This window comes from Platalea leucorodia (genome assembly GCF_965183815.1).
Source record: "Platalea leucorodia genome assembly, chromosome: 18".
In the NCBI taxonomy this organism is placed as follows: Eukaryota; Metazoa; Chordata; class Aves; order Pelecaniformes; family Threskiornithidae; genus Platalea; species Platalea leucorodia.
Window position 1 is genome coordinate 3,824,085 of NC_138840.1, and position 17,950 is coordinate 3,842,034.

A 17,950-nucleotide genomic window follows, 5' to 3' on the forward strand; every position below is an offset into this window, starting at 1 on the left:
ACCAACAGATTTGGTAATCCGTTAGAAAGGAGAAAGAAGGTTCGTTGTTGTCACTTCTGCTAAGCGCAGTTAAGGCTTTTAAACAAATCCAAATAGTTGAGGAAAATCCCTTGCTGAGCATTTTTAACCTTTCTGGTTCATACCGTTTCTTACATAGCTTAAAATAGGTAGCTGGCAAACAGGATTTATTCTTCTGAAACTGTTTTTTAACACAGCTTCTAATAATGCTTGGCTGTCCCAGTGTTGCTCTTATTAATCAAGAGGCTTTGCCGTTTGTTTTCCTGTCCCATGAACGGGGAAGCCGAAGCACAGGTAGGGCTGTGGTGTGCCTGCCATCACCCAGCCGCTCCTGTGGCGGTGGGGAGCAGATGTTTCCAGTTTCGGTTTACGCTGTCTGGAGCTGCCGTGCTGCAAGCTGACGTTACCTACCGTGCCCGGGACAAACCACCGTGTGTTCATTTAATTCCGAAAGGTTTCTAGGATTGACAAAGACTAACAGAGGCATTGCTGCCTGTGCTTGCCTGTCTTTGTTGAACGCAGGTTTTTGCCTTGTCTACGCATCCCTATGGCTGTCGTGTGATCCAGAGGATCCTCGAGCACTGTCTTCCTGAGCAGACCCTTCCCATCTTGGAGGAGCTTCACCAACACACCGAGCAGCTTGTTCAGGTCAGTGTGGGAAGGGGGAATGTGGGTGCTGTGAGATGTTTCTTGGTTACTGCTTTGTACTAGGAAAGCTCCTATTTGGCACTGCAGCTGTAGTGCTGCTGGGGTCGTCTGAATGCAGGGACTCTGTTCCTGAGGAGGAATGGGAAGGAACATGGCAGACCAGGACTGGTTTTGGCTATGTGCAAATATCCAGCAGGTATCAAAGTTGTAGTTACGATCCTTTTCAAAAAGGAAAGTAAGTATTGAGGGGGTGCACGTCCTGACGCTTCACTCCAGAAGTTACAGTGCAAGTACGATCTTAAGGGAGTTGATGCGAAGAGCTGATTACTTCTAGGAGAAGAAAATGCCAGGTAATTGGGGTTCTTAAAATGTGTTGGTTTTACACACATCCCCTTCCTGGCTGCCTTTCCTCTTCCTTGCAGTCCTTCCAGGAACTTGTTTTTCTAGGATTCTGCTGTTGGGGCACAATGGATATAACAGCAGATGGACCCCGTCCTGTAGGCTCACGTATTTAGCACGTGGAAAGTGGGAAGAGGTTGGGCACGGAGGCGAGGCATCGGGTCATGCCTCTGGTATTGTGAACGGGGAAAATACGTATCTTGTGATTCGAATATACACACATTCGGAGTATGAACATGCATAAGGACAGTCTCCCGTAGCTAGAACCCTGGCACAGCCTTCCAGGATGTGTGATTTAGTATGTTTGAACCTGGAGAAAGCAAAGAAACTTGAAATAAGCGGAGTATTGACATTTCATGTTCAAGGAAATTGTTTTGAGTTTTATAATTGGTACAAAGATGTAGTATCTTACCTCCTGGTAAAACTCTAGAATGCACATTTCTGTAGAAGTAGAAAGTATTTCATGATTTATACAGTAGATATTTTAATTAGTGTTTAGTTCAAGTTTGTAAGTCTTAATGCACATTGGGAACTAGTTTGATATTAATGGTTCCTGTCCACGTTTTATCACACACTTCTGCTGTCTCTCAAACAGGATCAGTATGGGAACTATGTTATCCAGCATGTACTAGAACATGGTCGGCCTGAGGATAAGAGCAAGATTGTAGCAGAAATTAGAGGCAACGTGCTCGTGTTGAGTCAACATAAATTTGCTAGGTATGAATTTGTTCCTTAAAGTCTCCACGCCCCGTGGGAGCATGGACACATGCTAGAGTTGCAGAAGAGTTAGGGGTGGGGTGTAGGTAGGTGAAGGGAGGTGAAACTAACTTTTCGCTTAACAACAGAGTGCTATTTATAACTGCTTGTAAACTGGGATGAGTGGCTGGCAAGGTAAGTTGTACTTGTAATGAGTGACTGGCAAGGTAAGTTGTACTTGTAATGAAGGAGGATGAAGATGTGGAAGAGTAGCTCTAATCCAGGTTCCTGAACTTGACCAAGAGTTTTCATGTGCGTTGGGTTTTTTTGTTTTGTTTTGGTGTTTTTTAAGTGGTCACTATGCCTTGGATAACAACATGCCATAAGAGCATTTCACTGCCTCTGGGATGCTGTGTCAAGCCCCAAGGGAGTTTGGAAAATCAATGCAGCAACAATTCTTTTTCATCCCACTTTTCACCAAAGAATCTCTGCTCTTGGTATGCTAAGTCTCGCAGTCCTTTTTTGAGGCATGCCTAATGATACCCTCCTAGGGAAGCCGCGGCAGTCCGAGGGTGTTAGTCCAGATGCTGCAGAGCTACACGTGGGTAGCAGCAAAATCCAGGTGCCTTAGTGGATGTCAAGATGAAGTAATACTTCCCACATTTGTAAATTCCTTTTGTGTGTGTTTCTAGCCATTTGAACACGAAGGCTGAGCTCTTCAAAGGCTTAATATTCTCACCTTTTTACGATTAGTAAAATAGTGCTTTAATACTTACGGACACAAGGGAAGTGTAACATTAACAAGAATTAGAAGAGCATGGTCTTAATGTTATTATTTCAGATTCTTCCTCCCTGACTTGCCTTGCTCTTTTTTTCTAAACCTCTTTGCAGATGGAGCGTTAATTAGCGTAGGATGTCCCCTGAGCTGAGCACGAGTTGTGGCAAACCGCTTGGTGATTTTGTGATTCAGTCAGGGATGCAGAAGACTAGCAAAACTCTCTGTCCCCTTTCCTATATCCTATTTAACTTGGCTCTCTGGAGAGCAGAGGCTAGTCATCTAATATATTCAGGAATTTTGGAAGTTCTCTGCCTCTGCTAAGATCTTTCGTTCCTGAATAAGCATTTCCCTGTTGTTCTAACCTTGGACCTCCGTTCCCATCAAGCTCCAGTACTGAGAAAACCAAACAAAGAACAACTCGTCTGCTTCTCCAGTGGGCACACTATGAGAACAGACGCTGATCTCCGATACGGCATCATTGTAGAGTTGCACAAATTTGGGTGAAATAAAACCTGAACTGGTCCTTTACCCAAATTCCCACTCAGATCCCAAGTTCCTTGAACTGCCCTTCTGTTTCACATTGCTGAACTCCTGTGCCAGCACATACGTCTCTCCCAAATGGTCTGCCCTTGCTGGAAGCATGAGAGATCTCCGTGGGGTTGAATGCGAAAGCCCGGTGGAGATGTTGCGTGCTCACAGATTGTCCTTCTCTTATTGTTACAGCAACGTGGTGGAGAAATGCGTTACTCACGCCTCCCGTACGGAGCGTGCCATGTTGATCGATGAGGTGTGCACTATGAATGATGGCCCTCACAGTGCCTTATACACCATGATGAAAGATCAGTACGCCAACTACGTGGTACAGAAGATGATCGATGTGGCAGAGCCAGCTCAGCGGAAGATTGTCATGCACAAGGTAAGCAGCTGCCATCGACTGATAAGGATGTAAGGCTTGTCACTGCCACACTGGTCGTGGAGAGAAAATAAGGCTGAGATGATTGCTTTTGCCATTAGAATTTCCCCACGATGGAGGTATTTCAAAGTAGCATGTTTCAGTAGTAGCTGAAATATGAAAATGTGAAATAACGAGATGCTGTTTGGACTTAAAACTAGCTGGTTGCTTCTAGCAATCTCTTCTGACCTAGTAACCTAGTTCTGCACTCGTGGCATAGCAAACGCTGCTCAAAACCACCGAGACTTAGTGCAGCAGCGCCTTCGGGTTGGTGCCTCGCGAGGGACCCTCCCAAGGTCTGGCGATGACGACACTCTTGCCCTCACTGAGAACAGCGTTCGCTGATGAGAGCAGCTTTATGCGCTCAGTGGAGCCGAGCCAGACCTCGACACGCCCGAAGCCCGAGCGTGGACCCGCTGCTTGCGTTTCTGGGGGCTGCCGGCGCTGCCCTGTGGCTTCACATCCCCGGTCGGGAGGGTGGGGCTGGCTGCTGGCACCGCGCGCGCCGCGCGTCTCGCGGTAGCGTCTGCGCCGGCAGCCATTAATCACATTCTCTGTTGCTCGCTTTTGAATACGGTTTTGATGAGAGACTTCCACGGTTTAGCATTGTGCTGCAGCGTTTGAATGCACAACAGTTTCAGGAATTAATATTTGTCAAAGATGAAGACGCTTTGGAATTAACTATGCATCGCTGCCAGTCCTGCCTCCCAAGGCTATATGCCTGCTGCCCCAAGGGCAGGAAGCTCTAAAAATCAGGTGATGCCTTCATTTTCCTGCTTTTAAAGGTCACATTTGCAGGCCCTTATAGTTGTAATGAACGGAAAAAAATATGCTTTTAAACATGCAGTGGAACTGAGATTATCTTCTTCAGTCACACGTTTTAGGGTCCGTTACTTTGTGAAAAATAGTAGCTACAGCTAGACCTCTTATGAGAAATAAAATACTGACTAATGCTGGCTTGGAAAACCCCATATTTATTTATTTTTAAGAGGAACTGTGAAGAGCGTCAGGTATTCAAATCCCAATGAAATCAAGTATATTTAAGAATCCTTGAGTAAAATGGACAGAGCGATTTTTCTGTAAAAAGAAGTGGGTGTTACCTGTGTAAGGGAGCTGATTTTTACCTACACGAGGCAGTTGATCAGTATGGAGACAACATACAGGCAGCTGAAAGAATCTTCAGGGAGGTTAATTCTGAGGTTTAGGAATCATTCAGAGTAGTTCTTTTAAACCAAAATCTGTATTAGTCCAAAAGAACTTATAAAGATAATTAAATATAAATGTATGGCAAGGGATATATGCAGTTTAACTGTAGCAGAATGACCTGTAGCTTTGCCAATCTATATATAGATATGTATATATTAAAAAAAAAAAATTATGTATGAATGATCTTCACTGACATGTTCTTTCTGCTGTCAAGCAAAGTCTTTTGAATCAAATGCTAATTAGGTTATCAGTGTGGATGTCAAAAATAGAACTGGCATGACAGCTAAATAGGACTGACTGAATATGAAGATTTCGGCTACGTTATCGAGCTGAATGAAAGCCTGGGAAAACTGGGTGTATCGACTGTTGCTTTTGGATTGTGAAAATTGCTATGAGTACAAACAAGCAGTTTGTTATTGTTAAAGACGGCACTTTTATTTTTAAAAAATATTGGAAAGTAATTTCAATAGTCAGTTCTATCAGTTAAAAAAAAAGTCAGAAACGAAGATGGAACAAGGAATGAACTGCTGGACCCGGGGAGCTTTTCTCCTCCTTAACCTGAGAGCAGCAGTCAGCCCTTCTCGGAAACGGGATGCGGGGAGGGCCAAGGCATCAAGTTATGATCATTACGAGATGGGTCCTTGAACTGAAATAGGAATTTAAACGGTTAGAGGCTGAGCTGCTTGTTCAGGCTGAGCTCGGGCTGGGTTTCCCATGGGAGCTGTAGGGCCAGTGCTGGCTCAGGCAGCGAGGAGGGCGATGGGTCCGCCCGAGGAGCGCGGCGTGCGGCGCACCGCCGTCTGCCCGCTCCCTCGCCCGTCCGCAGCCTCCACCGCAGAGGAAAAAGTCCGCGGTAATTGCGTTACTGAAGGAACGTGCTGGCGGGGTGGTGTCGTGGTTTAACCCCAGCCAGCAACTAAGCACCACGCAGCCGCTCGCTCGCTCCCCACCAGTGGGATGGGGGAGAGAATCAGAAGGGTAAAAGGGAGGAAACTCGCGGATTGAGATAAGAACGGTTTAATAATTGAAGTAAAATGAAATAGAGCAGTTAAATAGGCAAAGCAAAAACCGTGCACGCAAACAAAACAGAACAAGGAATTCATTCACTACTTCCCATGGGCAGGCAGGTGGTCAGCCATCTCCAGGAAAGCAGGGCTCCATCACGCGTAACGGTTACTTGGGAAGACAAACACCGTCATACCCAATGTCCCCCCTTCCTTCTTCTTCCCCCAGCTTTATATACTGAGCATGACGCCATATGGTATGGAATAGCCCTTGGGCCAGTCTGGGTCAGCCCCCCTGGCCGTGCCCCCTCCCAGCTTCTTGTGCCCCCGGCAGAGCAGGGGAAGCTGAGAAGTCCTTGACCAGTGTGAGCGCCACTTAGCACCTATTTAGAGACAGCTTAGCACTACTCAGCAAGAACCAAAGCATCAGTGTATCATCGACATTGTTCTCATCCTGAACCCAAAACACAGCCCCATACCGGCTACCAAGACGAAAATTAACTCTATCCCAGCTGAAACCAGGACAGGTGGGATATGTCTCACCTAGTAAGGAAAATGAATTGCTCTTATGTCTCCTTTCTCTGAAACCGTCCAGGAGAATCTCAGCAGCATAATGATGTTACTGCAACACAACCGGCTTTCCTTGCTCCGCCAGTAAAGGCGGTTTTCCTCTGGCCGCAGCCATTAGTACAGCGACTCTTACTGTGAAGCGGTGCGAGCGGGTGAAGATTGCTTCCACAGACCTCTCCTCTGCTTAGAATAAATATTTTCATTGTCAGGTTCCGAAATGAAACTGCTGTTCAGCCCAGGAACGCTGCATACCTCTCCTAGTAGCTCTTTCAAATAGACGGCTGCAATTCATACCAGCAACTCTTTTGGGCTTTTAGCGGTTTGTTGAAGTTCAGCCTGTAGCCTGGAAGGAGGCAGAGGATCCTGCTCACGTTCAGCAAAAGCTAGACCCCTCTGACGCCTTTTCTGCCTTAGCGTGTCTGCCCCGGGCCGGGGCAGGGTGTCGGGGCACCCTTGGGAAGCTCGAGCACCCAGGGCTCGCGTCCTTCCAGCCTCCGCTCTCGGGACAAAGCCTTGTAGTCACCCGCACGCTGGAATCCAACTGGATTCCAGTAATATGGCTCAAAACGATGCCACCTGCTTGACCAGAAGTTCCTCCTAAAAATAACATCAGGGAGTTAGGGAACATTAGCCTGATTCACCATAATTGAGGTGATTACAGCAAATGGCACTTTAATATTTCAAGCGTTTTTGCGGTCTTCTGCTGGTGGCCGGCACCCTGACCGTACGTTACCCGGAGCTCCCTCGGGATCGACGTGGCCGTCACTCGCGTTCCTAACCTTCGCTCGCTCTTCTCTTGTCTCCTAGATCCGGCCTCACATCGCTACCCTGCGTAAATACACCTACGGCAAACACATTCTGGCCAAGCTGGAGAAGTACTACATGAAGAACGGGGTGGACCTAGGGCCCATCTGTGGGCCACCGAACGGGATCATTTGAGGCAGCGAACCGGGGAGGAGCTCACTGGCCATCGGCATCTACAACCAGCAACCGACAATATTCCAGTATACAGTTAGAACAGGTTTTATGGTTGCTAACCTGCTAAAAAAAAGAAAAAAAGAAAAGCCTTTGTAAATTTCTTTAATTTTATTATGCATAACATGTACTAATTATTTTTTTTAATTAACTAATTGCCCTGCTGTTTTACTGGTGTATAGAATACTTGTACATAGGTATCAAATGTACATGGAAGGCCACATTTTTGTTCACTGTTGTATCTATATTCCAAATGTGGAAACTTTCAGGGTGGTTGGTTTGAAGAAAACAAACAAACAAAAACCCGTTTTTAATTCATCTGCCTTGCAGGCACCTTTTTTGCAAATACCTGGGTTTTTTCTCTCCTTTTAGTCAAAAGTCAGCAAGAAGTTTGAATTTTAGTTAAACGGCACAAACGATGCATTTAACGCTGTTTATAAATAAATAAAAAAAAAATTCAACTTGCTAAAGCTTCAGTTTAAAAAAAAATTAAGTTTTTGAAACTTTTTAATTGCTTTTTTTTTTTTTTTTTTTTTTTTGAGTAGAACATGCTAAAGGAGGTAGCTTAGCTGTCGTTTTGGGGGAAGAAAACGTACACGCCCAGCAAGTTTTTAAAGCGCGGGGTGGGGGCGGGTGGACTGGCTTACCCCCGCCTCGGTTTGTTCTGTTACCATTGAGAGACACAATTTGATTATTTAGCATGAGGGGAAAAAAAAAAAAAAATCCAACTCGGCTTTGGTCTTGCTTCTATAAATATATAGTGTATACTTGGTGTAGACTTTACATATATAAAAATTTGTAGTATTTTCTTGTTTTGATGTCTGATCTGTATCTATAATGTACCCTAGTAGTGGAACATACTTCTGACTGTACAATTGTACATTTGTAAACCTCTGTAATGTAAATGTGGAGAAGTTTGAATCGACATAAACCCGTTTTTTGGTAAGAAAAAAAGAATTAGCAAAACCTGTGCATTTCAGTGTATATTCACACCTTTTATGGTCGTAGCATATAGTGTTGTATATTGTAAATTGTAATTTCAACCAGAAGTAAATTTTTTCTTTTGAAGGAAATGTTCTCTTTATACAGCCTAGTTAATGTTTAAAAAGAAAAAACAAATAAATGCTTGGTTTTATTTGTCACCTAGTTGAACAGTAGCGATCCTTTCTAAATGTTATACAAAAATGATTCAGTTCAAAATAGTGTTTTTTTGAATCTTAAAAAGTAATGTTTTGCTTATTTTGTGACAGTAAGAAACAGAAAGTGCAAAAGTACAGAACCCCCTAGTTTTCCTTACAATCAGAGTCCCTTTTCACCTTGTAAAGTGTGAATCACCTTCCCTTTTTGTACAGAAGATGAACTGTATTTTGCATTTTGTCTACTTGTAAGTGAATGTAACATACTGTCAATTTTCCTTGTTTGAATATAGAATTGTAACACTACACGGTGTACATTTACAGAGCCTTGTGTATATTTCCAATGAACTTTTTTGCAAGCACACTTGTAACCATATGTGTATAATTAACAAACCTGTGTATGCTTATGCCTGGGCGACTATTTTTTGTAACTCTTGTGTAGATTGTCTCTAAACAACGTGTGATCTTTATTTTGAAAAATACAGAACTTTGGAATCTGGCTTTGCGTTTGCTTCGCACGCCTTCGGCAGAGGGCCGAGGGCCGTCCCCGCGGCGTTTTGCCTCTCTTTTTTAATTGCAGGGCGGCCGTGTCCGCTCCCGGCGGCGGATGCGGGTGGAAGGGAAGAGCGGAGCGACCGCGGCTGCCCTGCCTCCGCCTGGGCCCGGGGATTTCGGATTCCTCTCCCCTTGGAGCACAGCCAGAGCCCCTACAACCTCGTCGCACCCGCAGCCTCCATCCCCCGGGCAGCGGTTGGAGGGGAGCGACCACCCAGCCTCTCTCGGCTGCGCAAGGCTTTCCCTGGTGCCTCTCCCCTTCCCCTCCTGGTTGCTGCTGCTGCTCCCCTCCTGGCAGGCTCGGGCTGGGGCTCTGCGCAGCCGATGGCTCTGCAGAAGCTGGTCGCATCCTCCTCTTCCTCGCTTGCTGGGGCGGGAGCAGGAAAGGCGCTGGGAGGGACTGGGGAGCGGCAGCCGACCCTGGAGCTGGGGATGCCGCGGTGCTATTCAGTGCCGCCGTGCTTTCTGGCTCGTTGGGACCGGCTAGAGAAGCAAGAGCGACCACCGAGCTGCCTTCCCGGGGAGTTTCGCCAGTCCCAAGGCTCAGCCCGGCGCCCAGCGCGGGGCCAGCAGTCGGGCCCGGCCTCGCCTGCACGGCGGCCCCCTGCCCCGCCGCCTGCCGCCCAGGCCCCTTCTTGGGCACCTCCTCGGGCCGCCTTGGCCCTCGCTTCCCCAGCTCCCCGCCGGGGCAAGCTCCAGCCCTGCGCTTCGCCCCCGGCCCGCCGAGCAGGACCCCGCCTGTGACCCTTGCTCGCGGAGAAAATCGGCCTCTTCCCACCACCGGTGTTTCTCCGTGTACAAGCGCACGGGACCTCCCCCGTCCCTGTGCTGCGGTTCAGCGGCTGCTGGCTTGGAAGACCTTTTCTGAAGGTTATCATCGGAATCATTTGGCAAATCCTGATAAGTTTGAGCATTTGTGCAAACAGGGTGATGTGTGATAAATTGATGGAGAGGAAGAAACTTCCCATTTTACAGGAAATTAGTTTTTTGGCTTAGGGCACGAAAACGTTTGATTTTGGACTACGTGTCACATCACCGCTCCTTCCCGTGCTGCCACCTTCTTCCTCTCACCCCTCAACAAAAACCAGTGCCCCTCTGAGCCAGCAGTGGTTTTTATCAGTTTTCACAGCCGTTGTTTTTAAATTTAGCAGGGAGAGCTGACCTGGGCTTTCGGACACCTTTTTTGCCCCGGGTTGGAAGCCAGGCTGTGCAACAAGCAGCAGCCATCGCCCAGCCAGGAGGGTCCCACGCGTCCTGGAGCCCCTGGGGCTCTGGTAGCTCTCACAGCTCCTTAGCGCTTCATTTACCCCGCGTCTTCAAGCAGCTCAGCCAGGCAGCGCCGTGGCTGTGGATTTGGGGCAGAATGTGATGAAAGCAGGGGATATTTTTATTTTTTTAAGTTGAACGTATCTCACGTTCAAGAGTGGGGTGAGAGTCTGCCCAGGCTCCGCATTTCTGGGCCTGGGGTTAGCCCTGGGCACCCTTCCCACCGCGGCAGCGGCAGCAAAGGTGTTTCGGAACCAATTCCATGGTTTTAGCTCTTGCCCAGACCTGCACGGGCCATGGCGGGGCCTGCAGGGAGGGATACGGCTGGGGCGCTCGGGCCGGGCCCAGCTTGGGTTGCTCCTGAGCATGGCTGGTGGTCGCTGCTGGAGAAGGGATGCAAAGGGATCCATCACATCGGCCAGGGTCCGTCACATCAGCCAGGGTCCATCATGACACCCAGGGTCCATCACATCGGCCAGGGTCCATCACATCATCTGGAGTCCATCATATAAGCCAGGATCCATCACGTCAGACAGGGTCCACCACGACATCCACCACATCAGCTGGGGACCGACACATCAGCCAGGATCTATCACATCAGCCACGAACCTTCATGTCAGCTGGGATCCGTCATGACATCCCGGATCCATCACGCAAGCCAGGGTCCATCATGTCAGCCAGGATCCGTCACAACGCCCAAGGTCCATCACATCAGCTGGGATCCATCACGTCAGCCAGGGTCCATCACGATGCCTGGGATCCATCACATCGTCTGGGATCCATCACACTCACCCTGACCCGATGGAACAAGATCTCCCGCTTCCAACGGGGCCGCAACGGGGTGGAAAAGGCCCCGGTGGCAGCCGGGCAGCGCCACCCCCCCGCCCCCTCCCGTGGGACCCCGACTCGCGTGTGCAGGCACCCTCTCGCCCCTCCACGCCTCGGGGGCCACCCCTCGGGTGCCACCCCCCTGGTGGGGACCTCGCAGGGACTTTGGCCTCCCGGCCCCGGGCCCTGCGGGGGGGACAGCGCGGCGGAGCTGCAGGGGTGGCCGCGGCCACGGCGGGGCGGTGCAGCCCCAGCAACGCGCCCCCGGCCCGGCGCCTGCGCCGGCCCCGCTCCGGTCCCCCCGGCCCCAGGGAGCCCCTGCCCCAGGGACCCCCCCCACTGCCCCAGGGACCCCCCCGGCCCCAGGGACCCCCTGCCCTAGGGACCCCCCCGGCCCCAGGGAGCCCCCCCCCCCGCCCCAGGGACCCCCCCGGCCCCAGGGACACCCTGCCCTAGGGACCCCCCCGGCCCCAGGGAGCCCCCCCCCCCTGCCCCAGGGACCACCCCGGCCCCAGGGAGCCCCCGGCCCCAGGGACCCCCTGCCCTAGGGACCCCCCCCACTGCCCCAGGGAGCCCCCGGCCGCAGGGAGCCCCTGCCCTAGGGACCCCCCCACTGCCCCAGGGACCCCCTGCCCCAGGGACCCCCCCGGCCCCAGGGACCCCCCCCCACTGCCCCAGGGACCCCCCCGGCCCCAGGGAGCCCCTGCCCCAGGGACCCCCCACTGCCCCAGGGAGCCCCCGGCCCCAGGGACCCCCTGCCCCAGGGACCCCCCCACTGCCCCAGGGACCCCCCCGGCCCCAGGGACCCCCCACTGCCCCAGGGACCCCCTGCCCCAGGGACCACCCCTGCCCTAGGGACCCCCCCACTGCCCCAGGGAGCCCCCGGCCCCAGGGACACCCCCTGCCCTAGGGACCCCCCCACTGCCCCAGGGAGCCCCCTGCCCCAGGGACCACCCCTGCCCTAGGGACCCCCTGCCCTAGGGACCCCCCCGGCCCCAGGGAGCCCCCGGCCCCAGGGACCCCCTCACTGCCCCAGGGACCCCCTGCCCTAGGGACCCCCCCACTGCCCCAGAGACACCCCCCCCCGCCCTAGAGACCCCCCCACTGCCCCAGGGAGCCCCCGGCCCCAGGGGCCCCTGCCCCAGGGACCCCCCACTGCCCCAGGGACCCCCCCACTGCCCCAGAGCTCCCCCCCCCGCCCCAGGGCCCCCCCCAGCACCCCACCCCATCCCCACTGCGTTTCCCCGCCACCCAAAGCCTCTCCCGGGGTTTTGCCCCCCGCCAGCTTCTCGCTGATGATATTAATACCCCTTTTTTTTTTTTTTTAATGATTATTAATTTGGATCCTGCTGATTACACGCAAGTAAAACAGGGAGAAGTGGCTCAGGGGGGGCCCCGAGGCGGAGCCCCCCGCGCTGTTCCGCAGCCCCGAGGAGCTGGGCTGCTCTGAGCCTCCAGCGGCCGGGGCGCGGGGGGTGCCGCGGCGTGGGCCCAGCCCCGCGCCCCCCGGGAGGGGCCGCAGCGCAGGGCTTGGCCGAACTGGGCTGATTTCCCCTCCTCAACCGGCGGTGCTGGGAGGCCAATGCCCCTTACTGCGGGGAAGCCCCCCTCTCCCCCCTCCGCCCCCTCCCGGCACAGAATTGTGCATTCAGATGAGGGGTTTTCATGAGAATCTGCGTATATTTTTAGGCTTTTCACAGAAAGCGTGCGAAAGCCATTAGGAGGAATTACACGTGTGTGAGAAACAGCTCATTTATATCCCAGCCCGTCTGTTCCCAGCTCACCCACAGCTACCGCCTCCCGGGCCCAGCGGGGGACTGAACACCCAAATTTGGAGCAAAGTCACCCCAGGGTCGCCTGGCAGCCACCAGAAAGTCACTGTCGCGACAGGGGACTGCCCTGTCCTCTGGTCCCGCTGTTATCCCCCCCTTTTTTTTTTTTGGAAGGGGAAACTGAGGCACGGTGCTGTGGGGCTGGTCCAGCTATCGGCCCAGGGCTGGGACTGAGTCCCGGCTCTTCCCAGAGGATTTTCCCCACCTGGGTTGTAGGGGGGGCCCTGGGCCCAGCACCCATCCAGGGGTGACCGAGGGTCCCACGGCGCGGAGGCGCAGGCAGCGGGGCAGGGTGGGGGGCCCACCCTGGGGGCAGATCCCAGGGCCCCCATCTGCCCCTGCTTCCTCTCCCCCGTTCACCCTGAGGTGACCCCGTCTGCCCCAGGATCCCCCCATCTGCCCCTGGGCCCCCGTTTGCCCGCTGATCCCTCCCCATACTCCCCTGAGCCCTCCCACTGCCCCTGAGCCCCCCCACTGCCCCTGAGCCCCCCCCATTTGCCCCTGAGCCCCCCCACTGCCCCTGAGCCCCCCCATCTGCCCCTGAGCCCCCCCCATCTGCCCCTGAGCCCTCCCACTGCCCCTGAGCCCCCCCACTGCCCCTGAGCCCCCCCATCTGCCCCTGAGCCCCCCCCATCTGCCCCTGAGCCCTCCCACTGCCCCTGAGCCCCCCCATCTGCCCCTGAGCCCCCCCACTGCCCCTGAGCCCCCCCATCTGCCCCTGAGCCCCCCCCAACTGCCCCTGAGCCCCCCCAACTGTCCCTGAGCCCCCCCATCTGCCCCTGAGCCCCCCCTTGCCTCAGCGCTGCCCCTGCTGCCCTGGCTTCCCCCGTCTGCCCCAGGACCCCTGCTCCATCTGCCCCAGCTCCCCCTGGGACCCCACAATCTGTCCCAGTCCCCCCCATCTCCCCTAGTCCTCCTCCCATCCACCCCTGGGTCCCCCCCATCTGCCCCAGGTCCCCCCTGTGTCTACCCTTGCCCCCCATCTGCTCCTGGGTCCCCAGGCCCTCCCATCTACCCCTGCATCCCCCCAGTCTGCCCCAGCCCCCCCTATATCTACCCCAGGGTCCCCCCACCTGCCCCAGGCCCCCTCATCTACCCATAGGTCCCCCCCCAATCTGTCCCAGGTCTCCCCCATCTACCCCTGGATCCCCACAGTCTGCCCCAGGCCTCCCCCGCAGTTTGCTCCAGTCCCCTCCCAGTTTGCCCCAGTCCCCTCCTTTACCTACCCCAGTGCATCCCATCTACCCCTGGGTCCCCCCAGGGTCCCCTCCGTTTGCACCAGGCTCCCCCCCCATTTACCCCTAGATCCCCCCATCTCCCCTTGGATCCCCCCAATCTGTCCCATCCCCACAGTCTGCCCCAGCCCACCCCTACTTTGCCCCAGTCCCCTCCCAGTTTGCCCCAGTCCCCTCCTTTACCTGCCCCAGTGCACCTCATCTGCACTAGGCTCCCCCCCATCTACCCTAGGGTCCCCTCATCTGCCCCATGCCCCCTCATCTACCCCTGGGGCCCCCCAATCTGTCCCAGCCCCCCCCATCTGCACCAGGCTCCCCTCCATTTACCCCTGGATCCCCCCATTTGCCCCAGGGTCCCTCCCATCTGCCCCAGGGTCCCCCCATTTACCCTCGGGTCCCCCGGTCTGTCCCAGGTGTGTGTCCCCCCCCGGATCCCCCCATCTGCCCCAGGGCCCCCCCCCACCCCGCCCCGGGTCCCCGCGGACGGGGCCGTGCCGGGGCCGGGGGCGGGGGGGGGACCCCGGGGCCGGGGTCCGGCGCGACGGCGGCCCGCACCCGCACCGAGCCCCACCCACAGCCACACCCCCACCCACGGCCCCACCCACGGCCCCACCCACGCCCACACCCACGCCCCCACCGCCTCCCGCGGGCGGCGGCAACAAAGGCCCTTCCCCGCCCCCGCCTCCCGCCGCCGCCTCCCGCCGCCGCTGCAGCCGCCGCCGCCGCTGCCCGTCCTTGCGGCAGGAAGATGCCCGGGGAGGTGCCGGTGCCGGCGCCCCGGGCGCTGCGGAGCCTCTCGGTGCTGCTGCTGCTGCTGAGCGCCCGCGCCGCGCTGGTGAGTGCGGGGGGACCGGTACCGGGCGGGGGCGACCGGTACCGGCATCGTGCGTGGAGGGGTAAAGGCCGGGGGGGGGGGGGGGGGGGAGGCGTGGGACCGGTATCGGTACCGTGCGTGGAGCGGCACCGGGCTGGGGGCGTGGGACCGGTATCGGTACCGTGCGTGGAGCGGCACCGGGCTGGGGGCGTGGGACCGGTATCGGTACCGTGCGTGGAGCGGCACCGGGCTGGGGGCGTGGGACCGGTATCGGTACCGTGCGTGGAGCGGCACAGGCCCCCCCGGCACCGTGCGCGGGGAGCGGTGCTGGCGGGGGGACGTGGGAGCAGCCCCGGGCACGGCTGGGTCCCGGGCGGGGGGGCTGGGAGCGGCATCGGCACCGTGCGGGGGAGGGCGGGGGGCTGGCAGCGGCAGCCTCCCGGGGCGGGGGCACCCCCGGAGCCGGGGCGGGGGGGTCCCGGAGCCGGCACCCTGCGGGGGGCAGTGGGGACCCGCACCCTGCCCGGGTGGGGTCGGGCCGGCACCGGGCTGGGGGGGCTCCGGGACTCCGCCGCCCACCCTGGGGCACCCAGCACCCTGCTCCCCGCCAGCCCCTCCCCGCCTGCACAGCCCCCAAAGCCGCGGACCCCCAGCAGGCAGCACAGGCAGGAGCCGGTGCCCCCCACCCCAGGGGTGCAGGCAGGGCTGGGCAAGGAGCAGGCAGGCGGGGGGGCAGGCAGGGTGCCGGGGCCCGGGCGTGTGCGTGGGGAGGGGGATGCAGGCAGATGCCGTTTGAAGGTCGTAGGGAAACACGCCTTAAAAATAACCCTGCGTGGGGGGAGAGGGAGGAAAATCCCGCTCCTGCACGGTCCCGGGGGCAGAAGAAACTTGGGGGGGGTCTTGCCCTGTCCCTGCAGGCACCGAGCCCCGCCTGCCCCCCCCCGCCTGCCCCCCGGAATCTCTCTTGCACCTCCAGCCCTGTGCAGGGGTAGATGCAGGCAAGCCCTGCCTGCTGCTCGCCCCTTGCCTGCACAGGCAGGGCCCCCCTCTGCCCAGGCGCTTCCCAGGAGGTTTTCCCAGCCCTGCTCGCGGGAGAGGGTTTCCACGCTGGCAGGAGGAAGGGGTTATGTCTGTGGTTTCTCGTGGCACTTCCAAAACCGCTTCTCCCTATGCTCCAGCTGGGAAACCTCCACCGGAGCCACCCTGCCCTGCCTGCACCCTGCCCTGCCCGCACCCTGCCCAGCGCTCACTCTTCCACGAGCCGCTTATGGGAGCGTTTGGGGGAGCCAGGGTGGCTTTGCGGGGCGCTGGCTGTTGGGTGATGCTCTCCGGGAAGGATCCTCCTGTAACCAGGAGATGCTTTTCCCATGCAACCGGTTGTGCTCCAGGGCGTCAGGAGAAGCAGCTGCTCGGGAGGACCGGGAGGAAAGCTGCATCCTCCTCCTCCTCCTCCCTTTTAAGAGAGGAAGAAGTCCCAGGGCCTGACCGCTCACCAGCATGCGACCTGCTGCATTAAATAACCCAGAGCTCTTCCCCATCCTCCCAGGGTTCTGGTTTGTGGGTGCCGTGGGCTGGCACCCCTATTTCTGCGGGGCGGTGGGTGCATGCGGGGCGTTTGCCCGCCTTTCCCGGCTGTGGTTACTCCCCCTCCCGAAGAGCCAGATGCAACTTTGGAGTTTCCGAGGAGGTTGCTGAGCCGTTACTGAGAAGACCATCGGGTGCATGATTTACTCGGGCGAGCGGCGATAAACATCGTGGCTCCCGGCGATGCCGCGCGGCCGCTTGCGCGCTGTACCAAGGGGCAGTTTATTAAGCTGAGTATTGCGCTTTGCCATTGATCCGGGGAAGCCCAAGCTCCGCTGGCAGCTCCCCTCCATCGCTGGGTGCCCACGGCAGCGAGAGGTGTGTGCGGCTGTGCTGGCATCTCCAGCACCCATGGCGGGCGCGGGGTCGGCTGCATGGGTGCTCGCTCCCCCCCAATAAGCCTTTCCCCCTTCCCCATTTGGGGAATTGTAGTTGCTGGCTGGTGGATGGCGATGCAGGCGGTTGCTGGCATTTGCTGAGGGTAATTAGGCAGGAAAGGTTACGGGCTTGTTAAATGCCAGGATGGGAGGTGATGGGATGCTGGGATGCTCCTGGGGACCATGGGGCAGCTCCGGGGCTGGGAGGAGGCTGCTTTCCCCGTGAGGGATGCTCCAGGGGACATCGGGCATCCTCAGCCGGAGGGGACCGAGGTCTCCTCTCCCCTCCTTCTCTTCGCTGGAGGTTTTAAATCGTTCGGTCTCGTTGGACAAAGCCTCGGCTTCTCCCTGGGGTCACCGGGATGGGAAGCAGTGACTGGGCACAGCTCTGGTGCATCCCCACCGGCTGCCGTGATAATGGGATGGGGGATGGATTTGGGGACCCCCGTCCCCCTGGTGAAGTTGTGCAGGCAACTGGGTAACGCTGGCTGCAAACCCCGCGCCGGACCCTGGTCCCTGCCGGGGAGCCCTTCTCCGGAGCGGCACCTGGAGAATGAATTCATATTTGCACTGCAGAGACGGGACAAATGACTCCGGCTCCCGCTGGCACCGAGCCCACGAGCTCCCCGGGATGGGCCCAGTGCCCTGTGTCCGTGTCTCCGACCCGGGGGAGCGTGGAGGGACGGGGCTGCCGGCCTCGGCCCGGGGACGTGGTGTGGCTGGAGTGTGTGGGAACTGTAATGAGTCTCCTGGGACTCAGCGCTTCCCTTTGATCTCCCGGTGGCTGTGATCCCTCTTGGCCCCGGCTTTGGGGAAGCAGGGATTGGTCCCTTTAACCCTTTGTGTGCCTCCGTGGGAACGCTGTGGGGCAGGGGCTGCCTCTCCTGCCGAGACCCAATCCTGGCAGTGGGATTTCCCAACAGCATCACAGACACGCAGGCTTGGTCTTGGCTGGGATTCCCCAGGGCTGTAAAGCTCACGAGCTCACCCTGTCCATCTCCTGCCTCATCGCTTCGGAGCCGGCTGCGGCCCACTTTGAGAGAGGACGGGCTCCGGACCTGTTTGGGAGATCCAGGC

The 17,950-nt window shown here is 56.6% G+C and overlaps 2 protein-coding genes across 13 annotated transcripts in view; both read left to right on the forward strand.

Annotated features, from left to right (window-relative positions):
- PUM1 (pumilio RNA binding family member 1) overlaps positions 1-8,881 on the forward strand; it is a 78,926-nt gene extending 70,045 nt beyond the window's left edge. For 11 of the 12 annotated variants that reach the window (XM_082329639.1, XM_082329636.1, XM_082329641.1 and 8 more), the window contains 4 exons: positions 541-666; positions 1,661-1,782; positions 3,263-3,455; positions 7,079-8,881. In XM_082329639.1, coding sequence (XP_082185765.1) covers positions 541-666; positions 1,661-1,782; positions 3,263-3,455; positions 7,079-7,210 — 573 coding nt within the window. In that variant the 3' untranslated portion in view covers positions 7,211-8,881. Of the gene's footprint in view, positions 1-540; positions 667-1,660; positions 1,783-3,262; positions 3,456-7,078 lie in introns of those variants that run through there. The other variant, XM_082329647.1, reaches the window with a different exon arrangement.
- Positions 8,882-14,798: 5,917 nt separating this feature from the next.
- The window catches only part of SDC3 (syndecan 3), a 47,460-nt gene continuing 44,308 nt past the window's right edge, over positions 14,799-17,950 (forward strand). Inside the window, exon 1 of the mRNA XM_082329384.1 lies at positions 14,799-14,933. Within this exon, the coding sequence (XP_082185510.1) occupies positions 14,847-14,933 (87 nt within the window). The 5' untranslated portion in view covers positions 14,799-14,846. The remainder of the gene's footprint in view (positions 14,934-17,950) is intronic.